At 45.2% G+C, this 12,157-nt stretch overlaps 1 protein-coding gene across 3 annotated transcripts in view; it reads left to right on the forward strand.

Moving 5' to 3' along the window:
* The window catches only part of OVCH1 (ovochymase 1), a 34,265-nt gene that overhangs the window by 18,817 nt on the left and 3,291 nt on the right, over positions 1–12,157 (forward strand). For 2 of the 3 annotated variants that reach the window (XM_083181028.1, XM_083181031.1), the window contains 14 exons: positions 31–176; positions 1,062–1,215; positions 1,301–1,381; positions 1,692–1,919; positions 3,088–3,228; positions 3,621–3,753; positions 4,361–4,500; positions 4,614–4,748; positions 4,910–4,945; positions 5,543–5,767; positions 6,695–6,868; positions 6,991–7,219; positions 7,783–7,946; positions 9,204–9,299. In XM_083181028.1, coding sequence (XP_083037154.1) covers positions 31–176; positions 1,062–1,215; positions 1,301–1,381; positions 1,692–1,919; positions 3,088–3,228; positions 3,621–3,753; positions 4,361–4,500; positions 4,614–4,748; positions 4,910–4,945; positions 5,543–5,767; positions 6,695–6,868; positions 6,991–7,219; positions 7,783–7,946; positions 9,204–9,299 — 2,082 coding nt within the window. The remainder of the gene's footprint in view (positions 1–30; positions 177–1,061; positions 1,216–1,300; positions 1,382–1,691; positions 1,920–3,087; positions 3,229–3,620; positions 3,754–4,360; positions 4,501–4,613; positions 4,749–4,909; positions 4,946–5,542; positions 5,768–6,694; positions 6,869–6,990; positions 7,220–7,782; positions 7,947–9,203; positions 9,300–12,157) is intronic. The other variant, XM_083181030.1, reaches the window with a different exon arrangement.

Below are 12,157 nucleotides of genomic sequence, written 5' to 3' on the forward strand. Positions count from 1 at the left end.
TCGGTGTTGTCTTCTTGTCTTCTGCTCCAGTTGGGCAACTTTCCAGCCGCTTGCAGCAGTTACAAGTCCCCATTCTGGACAACAAGATCTGCAACAGCTCCTATTACAAGGGACTGATCTCGGAGCGCATGTTCTGCGCGGGGTTCCCAGACGCCGGAGGTAAAGACTCCTGTCAGGTTAGTAGGTTTCCTTGGAAATATAATTTCATCTTTACTTTCTCTCATGCCGGTAGTGACGCTGCCCAGCGCTAACCGTACGATTCCGGTTTGAAGTCGGTGGGTTGTTTCCTACACCATAGACCTGATGCGTATCCGGTCGATAGATCGAGGGTGTAGAGAATAGATTGACCATGTTATGTCTAGTTGGATGCCTAAGGATAGATCGACAGGAACGTTGATCACCATTGATCTAGACACAGTCGACTATCTTTAGGCGTCTAACTAGACTGGTTCGACTAAGCATGGTTGACCATAACATGGTAGCTCTAGACACAGTTTATCCACTATACAATAACGGACCTGATGACCCCCAAAAGAGTCATTATCTTGTGTTTGGGTCATACAATATTAATACTGCAATTGACAAACTGGGTGAAATGTGTTTGATTGATAAAAGTACATTGAGAAACTCCAGTAACTGAGATACCAGTTGGCAGCTGTATAGATCATATCATGGAATTTTGAATATTAAAACATGGAACTAACTGTAGACAAAAAAATTGGATTTTATTGGGTGTGAGTCCAAAATTTTTTTGCATTGTGTGTCTATGAATCCTGTCCTAGAATAGACTACAAACTACACAGCACATTAAAGATGTTTTGAATGACTGGGCTCTATATCGCCATCTTGTGTGTATAAATGATATTGCAGTTTTGTTACCATTTGCAGTGCTTCTTGAGGGGTTTCCAAATCCACCAGTGCCAAGTAGAAATTCTTTTCTGCTATCCGGGGTGTGTTCTGAACATTGTCTATGCAAAATTAATTTTTTCTATTTCAAATTGACACAAATGACACATGGTTAGATACCGTTAGTAACGTTTTTTTTTTATTTTTTTATTAAGGGAGATTCTGGTGGCCCGTTGGTCTGTCCCAGTGCGAATAAATCCTATGTGCTTTATGGCATTGTCAGTTGGGGCGTGGGCTGTGCCAGGGTGAAGCGGCCGGGTGTATATGCAAGAGTCCGGTCTTTCCTGCGCTGGATACAAATCGCCCAAGGTAAATAAACTGAAAGATTAAATGGATTTCATCGCTGAGGGAAATTGCCGGGCCTATCCTTTATTTTTCCTCCCATCTTTTGAAGGTATAAACCAAACCCTCAACAACGAGAGCTACCCAATAAAGAATCTGCGGACACTTTACAAAGAAGATTCACCACCTGCTGGTAAGATGCACATGAAAGGGGTAGGTAGCCTCAATGGCCAGTTGTGCCTTTATAATGAGCTATCGGAGAACCCTTGTGGACCAAAGCAGTCCTCGGAACCAAAATTGTTCCCATTTCCCAAGCTACCTAGCAGGTGCAAATGTATATTAGGGCAGAAGTTGACATCCACCCGCTCTGTGAATGAAATCAAATAATGTAACTTTTTATTTTAAGAAGTCTTTAAAAAATGTACTTAATTGACAAAAATTTACTGAACTTTCTTTTATTTGCCATCTCTGTAACCATAAAATAACAAGGTGTATTCCTGTAGGGTGTCCCGATGGGCTTCATGTAAGCGATTCAGCGGGTTACATCGTCTCTCCAGGATATCCGTATGGATATGCCGGTAACCTTAACTGCTCGTGGGTGATCTCCTCCAGGTCCACTTCCAGCATCATAAAGATTGTTGTGGAACATCAGTCTATCGAGAAATCTGTAAACTGTGTCACGGAATCTCTGTCTGTCTTCCAGGAGGTGAACAATGGAAGTAATTTATTAGGTAAGATGCCTCAGTCTGCCCACTAAATAGGACTGCCAAAACAGACTGTGTGGAAAGTGGAGAAGCTTGAGCTGCACACTCTAATTTTAAATGTAAGTACTGTCATGCTGATACTTGTAGTGCCATGCAGGAAAAAGAAAATGCTGGTGCACACTCTAAGCACAAAGAAAACTGATAGCCAATGAGCTATGATGTGCTCTACAGTTAACATGGGGTACAAATTAGGTTCTTGGCCAAAAATGTGTGCCCATCCACTACATCCAGGTGAACCCTATCAGGCGGGTCCCAAACACATTATGCCAATTTATCAAGGACTTGTCATAATACAGACCTAATACAATACAAGGCAGTCACAGGAAAGATTGTGGCTGAAATACATCTTGCATTTAGGACTATTAAAAAATTAATCATTTTAATTAGAATTTACTGATTTACCTTAGTCTCAACATTCAAGACACTCCAACTGAAATGTGGTGGAAGCAGGGGGAATGCGTTCATTTTAGAGGTTTATTTTTCAAACCTAATTGTGTCATGTGGAACCGCCATGGGGACCAGATTTGCCCCAAGTTTTTCTAATGTATAGTATGTTTCAAAGAAGACTGCTTCTGTTCTGAACTTTTTGGGGCATCTCTGGTTTTCTATTGCTGAAATGAAGATAATTCACACTTTAGGTGACACTATCTCAATCAATATTTGTAATTCACAAGTTAGCATTGCAAACTTATTTTTGCATTTTCTCAAATAATCAATCGACAGAGATTTTTTTTGGGGGATTTATACTGTTTGCCTCTGAAAGTGTGAATGTTTGGAGATATACTGTGTGTGTGTGTGTGTGTATATATATATATATATATATATATATATATATATATATATATATGTATATGTATGTATGTACACAGATTACAGTATATATTATTTTTTTTAGCAGATCATACAGATATTTAACATTGTTGTTTTTTTTTGTTTATAATAATATAAGTCTATAACCAGAAGTATTTTTTCTTGTTCTAAAGAATATCAATGTAGTTCCCTCAGTAATCTTAAACGATGCTCAGTCTACCTGTCTGTCTGAATAAATCACATCACATCATTTATGAGAAATATGGAGTTGAAGGTCTATTAATTTTTTATCAATTTATCACTAATAACCTTTAAAACTTTGTAGGTAAAACCTGTGGCTTCCTTTCTACTCCGATAACTTACGAATGTCGTTGCCTCATCATTAGAGTTGTTTTCATCTCCATCAGAGAAGGCCTGCGCGGTAGACGGGGCTTTTCACTGCGGTATAATATGTATGGCGGACAAGGTAACATATTATAGTAAAAGACTACAGCCACCCACACATAAGCATGCAGATTTGAGTGAATTAGGTGAGAATAACATTTAAATGTTCTTTTTCTGTGCTCCGTTGACCTGTCTCAAAGATCCTCTTAATCCGACCTTGTTTGGAGTTGCCATAGACCCTCCCCTCTAAAAGGTTCATACATATTAATGGGAAGTTCAAATATACTTTGACAACACCTGTATTGGGGCTATTGGATGCATTTTCTAGGAAGCAATAGATAAAAGACAATCTGAATGGGACGGAAGTCTCCTCGGTGACCTGAGCTCTCGTCCTTTTAAAGAGCAAAATTAATTGTCAGGCTGATGAAACAAAAATGTACTTGTGTTTGTCACTGATTTGTTTGTGTTCCGCAGCCCGGAGATTTACAGCGGCGCGGAACCGTACAGGACCTAGCGCACAGGAGAGCTGCACCGATGTGATTGTGACTACAGATAATGGGGTGATCTCGTCCCCTGGATACCCGGATAAATACCCCAATAACCTGAGGTGAGGGTCGCACATAGGGCCTGATTCACAGGGCTCGCTAGGCAGCATATTGTCAGAGATGAGGGTGAGCACCAGGCCTCTATGCATCAAGCACTGGGCCTAATTCAGTAGTGATCAGAGATGAATGAAAATCGTTATCTGCAATTTCCATTAATCTGCAGGCGCGCACAGTCGAGCGCTACAAATGCAATCGCACTGTGATCAATTATGGTTACACCGTTGTGCCACAACACCAGGAAGTAATCCAGCTTTCAGGAGAGGCTCCTGGTTGGCTCTGTGAGGACACATGACACCAGTGGCTTCAGTGAAACTGAATTAAGTATTTTTGAATTATTGAAGGAAATGCGTTGCGCAGAGACCCGGCCACATTTCTATTGCTTATTGAGAATTATATGTATGTCACATTACACTGCAAGATGGCTTCCACGCAGCTCATACTAATGATTAAACCTTATTCCACCCTCCATGGCAGATTTGTCTTATAATAACCCTGGATAAAGAAGTCAGGACTTGGCTGTTGCCTTGTCATTTTCCCTATGTCTCTGTTATTTCCCAGAGTTCCCTATAATTTTGTCCCCCCCCCCCCCTTGTATGAATGTTACTATAGATGTGAATGGAGGATCATCTCCCCACTTGGAAGCATTATACGGCTGGACATTGAGCACCTGGATACCGAGGAGGATGTTACGGGCTGTCTGGACAGTCTCCTAGTTTATGACGGAGTTGGGGAAAGCAGAGTCTTACTAGGTGAGGTGATGCCATGGGGGGAACCCGTCCCGGATGTGATAAACAGGCTCATAATTTGAATTTGAATATAATAATCTTTGAAGTAACGTATACGATGTCGTCTTTCCCAACAGGTTCCTTCTGCGGGAACGTGTCTCACTATGCTATGAAGTCCAGCAGCTCGGAGATGACTTTGATGTTCACCACAAACTCCGAAATGGTCATGGACGGATTTTCCCTGAGACATTCCTTCTGGAAGCTGCAGCCAGGTACTACAGCCATTGGCTCGGTAATCCACTGTTCTAGATGATGATGATTACGTAGCCAAGCACAAGTCCCAGCCACCCCTTGCTGGACATATATTATGCCCCACGTGTATGTTTCGGATGCAGTCTAGATAAGTGACGTGTTTTCATGCTTGACTTTCTAGACTCCAAGAGCATGAGAGATGACCAGCTTGCTGTAGGTAAGTGTGCTTACGGTATGTCTGTATATGTATACATTAAATTGCTGTAGATGCGGTCCCCCCCCACTTAGCATTAAATCTGCTATAAATGCAGTTTATACCTGTTTTTCTCCTTGATGGGCTCATTAAGGGCAATGGAGCTGTTCCCTTCTCTTGCGGACCATACAGAGCCTTCTCTGACCAAATTGGTGCCCTCCGATCAATGAATCTATAGATGAATTTGATGATGGCCCCAAACCCCAGAGTGGTCATGGATGGGTTTTCCCTGCGATATTCCACAATGAATATGCCACAAATTGATGCCTCGTGGCCGATGCTGACCGGTCACACTGCTAGGAAAGGTCACGTGGTCTACTAGTGGCTAACAGATGTGTCCTCTTCCAGCAACCATAAAAAGCCAGTGCTTTAATGTGGTTGCTGACTGGTGTCTTCTCCTGTCAGTGTCTTTGTGTGGCTAAGAAGCCGTTCAATGTTCCTACTGGGCTCCCTGGAAGTAATAGCGCACTAGATATTCGCCTGTATAGCCTACCAAATGCTTCACACCCACTTGTGGAACCTCTCAGACAATAAATCCGTTTTCTCATGTCTTGTCTTCAGGTTGTCCCACCCTGGATCTTCTTACAAATGGATCAGAAGTTCTAAGATCCCCCAACTATCCTGAGGCCTACCCCCGTGGCCTGGATTGCTGGTGGATCATTCATGTTGCTTCTGGTAGCCAGCTCAAGGTTCTCGTTGTGGAATTGGCTTTAGAGGAATCTCCAAACTGCACATGGGACTTTCTGAGCATTTATGGTGGGGCCGGCAATAGGACCCAGTTGATGGGTAGGTGTCTACAGTGGCGTAACTTGAAATATTGCGCCCCCCCCCACATATATACTTACATATTCAGGAGCTGGGCTGTCAGCGATGCTGGTGGGAGCCGGGCATGTGACATGATTCTGTAGAGCAGGCATTCAGAACCACAGTCCTCAAGGCACACCAACAGTGCAGGTTTTAGGGAAATCCAGGCTTCACTTCAGCACAGATGGTTTAATCTGAATCACTCATGTACTAATTAAGTCACCTGTGCTCAAGTCTGGATATCACTAAAACCTGCACTGTTGGTGTGCCTTGAGGACCGTGGTTGGGAAAGCCTGCTGTAGAGTCTCACATACTAAGCAAATGGCCGTAGCCTACACTGATGGGGCCCATTTTTCCATCTTAGGAGCAGCAAACCGACAGAGGTAGGAGGGCCCTGCTCGCAAGCTTACAATCTATAGGATAATAGGAGGGATACATAAGGATAGAATTCCATAGCATGGCAGTCCCATCAGATTACAGGACAGTCCTGATGGGTTGCAATTAGATATGAATGCTACTGGAGGTTGTGTGGGGTCCTGAGTATGATAAGCTGCCTGAAGAGGTGAGTTTTCAGGGAACGCTTGAATGTTTGGAGGCTAGAGGAGAGTCCTAAAGTGCATGGAAGGGCATTCCATAGGGTGGGTGCTGCTCAACAAAAATCCTGCAAGTGTAAGTGGGAGCTAGTAATGAGTGTGGATGAGAGACGCAGATCTTGTGCCGAGCGGAGGGGTCGGGTGGGGATATATTGTGAGATAAGCGAAGAGATATAAGTCGGTGTAGTCAGAGTGATCGCTGTGTATGTAAGTAGAAGTATTTTATATTGAATGCGGTAAATTAAATGATGGACTCCCCCACAGCCCTGTACATGAGTATAAGAACAGATGAGTTGTTTCTATTCTTCTATTCTAGTTACGCTTTGCGGGAACAAGTCCAATCTGGTCTTTCACACTGGCAGCGACTTTCTCAACCTCCACTTCCACACCGATGTGTCCGTGGCCGGTCGGGGATTTCTTATGCGCTACAGTGAGATGACAGCATCTACGAGTGAGCCATGTTGTCCTGCGCCAACCGCCAAGGATGATGGTAGATCAGGGATCAGAAAAAAATCGTATATTTTACAGCATTTTCTATCTATCTATCTATCGCTATCTATCTATCTATCGCTATTGTCATAACCTATGAAGTTTATTTGGTTCATTATACAGAGATCTGCGGCAATGCTGAAGTAGACCCGATGCCAAAAGGAAAGTCTGCAGCGATGGCGGAAGTTTCCCTTGATGAGGAAGGAACGTCACGGGTGGTGGGCGGCCACGCGGCCCTCTCCAAATCCTGGCCTTGGATTGTCAGCCTTCAGGAAAAGAATGGGAACTTCTACTGCGGAGCTGCAATCATCCATGAGAAGTGGATACTGACGGCTGCGCACTGCGACTTCCTGTAAATGTACTTTTAGTTCTTCTCCTTATTGGGTTTAGAAGAAAAACAGAACAAAACAAAAAAAAAAAGCACAATAATTGCTCATGCAGCAAGCAGGCCTGTGGGACTGCCAATGCCGACGTCCGTTTCACCCTTCGTTTGCTTTTGGGAGATTCTATATACATGGGAAATTATGAGTAGACCTCACAAAAGTCCCTAATGTACTGCAACTTCTTTCTTATGAAAAGCTTTACTATAAACTAGTGTATAATATTATAGAAAAGGTCACATGATCTGATTTGGCACCCCCCAAAAACAAATTGTTGCTTCAAGTGTAGTAGCTGGGTTACTGAACTTAGGCTTTTTCTAACAACTCAGAACCTACATATGCCCCCAATTGTACCATGTGATAGCAGAGAGGGTAGAAGGAGGAGGGAGGATGCTCCAGTGAAAACCGAACTCAGAGGGGTCTTCCAAAGAGTCTCTGCACATGCCGCTTGGTGATCTTTATATCTAACACTGTACAGCTGTGTGTAGAATTCTGTGCTACAATGTTATATTTTGTGTTTGTATTCTCTTCGCAGCGTCGGATCAGACCGAGTGTTTGTTGGACAGACGGACCTATCGCTTAGACCCAGGACAGAAGCCGTAGTTAGGAAGTCCTACGTCCATGAGCAGTACGACAGAGATCTCGCCCCTCCTGACTATGACATCTGCCTTCTTGAGCTGGAGACCCCTCTTGTGCTGGGTAGGTGGTCTCTTCTGAGACTACTTCTGCAATTTGAATCTATAATTAATAAAAGCATGGCACTGGTCAGTGTTAAGGCCTGCAGACAGACTGTTCAATCTGTTTGGGGCTCATCAGTGTAGCATAGGACACTTCATTTTGCATGTGACGTGATTCTGTAGAGTCTCACATACTAAGCAAAAGGCCGTAGCCTACACTGATGAGGCCCATTTTTCCATCCTAGGAGCAGCCTTTTACAGCAAGTGCCTCAGGACAAGTATGAACCTACTGTGCAATGGTCTGGTGAACATGGTTTACACCAGGCATGGCCAAACTGTGGCTCTCCAGCTGTTGTGAAACTACACATCCCGCTCAGCCTCCGGCTCCAGGGGCAAGGCAGTCATTTGGTCCTGCCCCCCCCCCCCCCCGTCAGGGGAAGGGGGGTGGGGGGGAACGACCAAATGACTGCCTTGCCCCGGGCGCCAGAAACCCTAGTTTCGGCCCTGGGCAAGGCATGATGGGACTTCACAACAGCTGGAGGGCCGTAGTTCGGCCACGCCTGGTTTACACGGACCTCAATGCTTTGCTGGTGACTATGAGGCAGAATGATTCTGAAGAAATCACGAGACCAAGTGAAGAAACGCGTTTTAATCTGAGTTGACCAAGACAAGGAATCAGACCGAGAATGGTTTGCCTCATAGTGGGATAATGAATATGAAGTGGCACTGATATTTTATAATGAGCGCGCTAAAGGGATTCATTTAATATTCAGACAATGACTCCAGAGTAGTTTTGTATTTGTTGTCCATCTCTGAATGAATTGTAGGTGAAATCTTAAATCAGGGTTGCCTACCCTCCCAGAATGTCCGGGAGGCTCCTGAAAATCGGGTCCCCTTTCTGGCTCCCTGGGAAGGTGGGCAACCCTCCTGGATACCGCCCCCCCCCCCCCCCCCCCCTGCATCTCCCACGCAGCGTTAATTTCCCGCGCTTCGTGGCTTTTGGGGGGCTATAGTTACAAATTGCGTTCTTTAGCCCCACCCCAGTACTGGGGGCAGGGCTTGATCACATCTACACCAGACCCTGTTCCCCAAGGTGCTGCTGACAGTCTCTAGAGTCTCCAGGCTTCTCCTGGATAGGAGACTTTAAAAGAAGGCAGTCCTGTCTTAAATACCGGTACATTCTTGTTCATTTCTGTTTAATGATGTTCTACATAAAAATAATGTCAGATGGTTGGAGGGGAATCAAAGTTCAATAACTGAAGTGGTTTGTTCCTAACAGGTGATTCCATCGCAGCGCTATGTTTGCCCCAGGATAATGAAGTCCTTCCAGGGGACGGCTGCCTGACCGCAGGATGGGGCGCTACAAAAGGCATGAGTAAGTGTACTGCCGTTCCGGTGTGTAGCAATCCTAAATTGGAGCGATGAGAGGTTCTAATTCATTTTCAGTTACTTACTGGTAAAATAAGTAAGCGTACAGTATAGTTATACACCGTATACTTGTGAGATGGGTCTGTGTATCTAGTGAGAAAGGAGAGAACAATGTGAGTGAGAACTGAACAATATTAATCTAGTGTCCCTAATAAAAACAAAAAATATATATATATATACAAAAAAATATAAATTTAAGGTTCAGTTATGTGGTAAAGGGATTGGCTTCTGTTTGTTCACATTTTATGATTGGCAGCCACCAGCACTGGTTTTGTCCATAAATAATTGACCATGAATAATTTGAATTGGTCCAGGTCCACCAACCCGGGGCGCCCCTGCAGGTGTCCCAAGATACCCCAGGGAACCACAGCACACAGTTTGGGAACCACTAAGATAGGTACTTACATTTGACACTAAGGCGCCCAAGGGATTATGTTGGTTGCCTTGTGTTGTTACCTTTACCTTAAATGCCTATAAATAATTCACACGGACACCTTAACTAAGAATAAAGACTCAGACAACCATGGCGTAAGTTTAAAATGGTCAAGTTATTTATTTAGGTGGTATGACCCTTGTTTGTCTATCAAAGGGATGGCCAAGAAAAGCACTTGAGACCAGCACCAGTCAGAGTTGTATGCCAATGGCAGCGACTGCACCGCTCCAATCTAACAAACACGTAAGGTACAGCCTGCACCGTGACGGCTCCCCGCCCCCTCTAAGGTAAGGCGCGGCCACCTCAAGGAAGTGCCCACCGTCCCCGCTCAACTCGGGACTCGCCCACCGTCCTGGCAAGGGGGGGGGAATACCGCACGGTGACCACCTGCCACCTCACCCGACTGCTGGTCGAGAGCGCCTTCTCGCCGGTTTTTTAAACTAAACTAAATTTACTAATTGGTTGGGCAGCCCGTAGGCAATGTGGACCAGAGGAAGAAAGAGAAAAAGGGAAGGGAGGGTTGGGATCCGGATTCCAAGAGGAAGTGCCTCCCCCCAGAGCTGGACCCTATATACCCTGCTTAAGCTGCCTCCCCTTTTGCTGCTAATTGGCCCAGCGACCCCACATGGCTGAAGTGCCTGGGAATCATCCCATTGCACCATTACTGCATTGCTTATATGGTTAACCCCCAAATCCCCGGGCTCTTAACTGCACTCTGGCCTATGCTGCCCTTGTTTTGCCTTGTGTTCCCTGCTGTAAGCATGCAGTACCCATGACTGGCCACATGGTGGCATTAAATCACAATTAATTCAGGGACCTCTAACAAGGTACAGTACTGCAAAAGACGTGACATTTAGAACTCATGGGTTTAGGTCAACATTGGTCAAGGTCGACAGTCAAAAGGTCGACATGGGGTTTTTAACTGTTTTTTTTGAGCCGACATGTGTCAACAGGCGGTATTTCATGCCTTACCATCCACTAGGGCGTGGTGGGAGAATAAATAGTGTCCCGAACGTAGCGAGGCACCGTGAGCAAATCGGTTCACTTCAAACTGTGTCCATGTCGAATGTGTTGACATTCGGGTAAAAAAACTGTGAAAAACCCCATGTCGACCTTTTGACTGTTGACCTTGCCCATGTCGACCTAATGCTTGTGTCGACCTAGACCCATGTCGAACTAGACCCATGTCAACCTTGCTGCCTGTCGACCTAGTGGTGTCGACCTAGTTGGTGTAGACCTAACAACCCATGAATATGTCTGTACTCCCCATGTTCGCGTGGGCTCCAGTTTACTACTGCTAGGATTGGCTGCAGACCTATACGGCCTGAAGCAAGCAAGTGTGCAATTATACCATGCATTGCTCTCTGCATATGTTACATCTACCCCACCTGCAGTGCAGCATGATATTGCCCAGTCGCTTGCTTTCTTTACTTGCTCATAGTACGCTTGTTTGTGTATTACTATTAATGAACTTGGGGGCTGATTCAGGTCCGGATCCGGTCCCAAACAGGCTGCAATTGATGTGTTTGGGACTGTGCATGTGCTGGCGCCGCAGCGGGCATGCTTCGTGATGGTGCATCACAGTGCCCGGTGAGCCGCAGGCTTATTAACCCATTGCAGGAATTTGTGGCAGCGATGGAAGTTTTGCTGGACAACCCCCATGTCTGCTATGGAGTCTGCAGAGGGCCTGGTTCCTTCTGTACATGGAGCAGGCAGGCACGCTGGTGATGTGTTGCCATGTGTGATGGGCTGTAATGAGGCCCAATCGGACACCGGTGTCACTGAAGCCTAATCCTTATTGGACGTAATTGTGCCTGCAACCGGTCAAAGTCGTCTGATCTAATTCTACAGCCAAATAATATGCTCTGAATAACTGCTGCAGATTTCTGTTCACTAAGACCCTAATCCCCGGTCTGTGTCCCGTGTGACCGCCCGCGCCTCGTCCTCTCCGTACAAAGGGCGGCGGCAATGGGTTCATGAAGTCACAGATTGTGTCTAACGCTTGTTATGTGGACTTTGAAGGCTTTTGTGTAAACGGTTAATTTCGGGTCACGCGTTCCAGAGACTTTTTTTTTTAAATGGTTCCCCACGTTGGTTTAATCCACCCCCTTTTAGGAACCCCCCCTTGGGTAACGCTCCTGATGGACACTGCTTGTGTACAGCATAGACAACAGACATCTGCCAACAGTAGAGATCTGATTGGCTGCCAGCACTACAGATCTGATTGTCTGTCATAGTGTGGCAGCCAATCAGATCTTTGACGATGTGTACTTAATTGTGACCCATCTGGGGACCCGTTTGATGACATGCTGATGTCCGCAACAAACATGTTTCATGAAGTTAGGGATTGGCAGGTTGGTTCTGTGACCCTG

This window comes from Crinia signifera, chromosome 4 (assembly GCF_055691185.1).
Source record: "Crinia signifera chromosome 4, ASM5569118v1, whole genome shotgun sequence".
NCBI classification, from domain to species: Eukaryota; Metazoa; Chordata; class Amphibia; order Anura; family Myobatrachidae; genus Crinia; species Crinia signifera.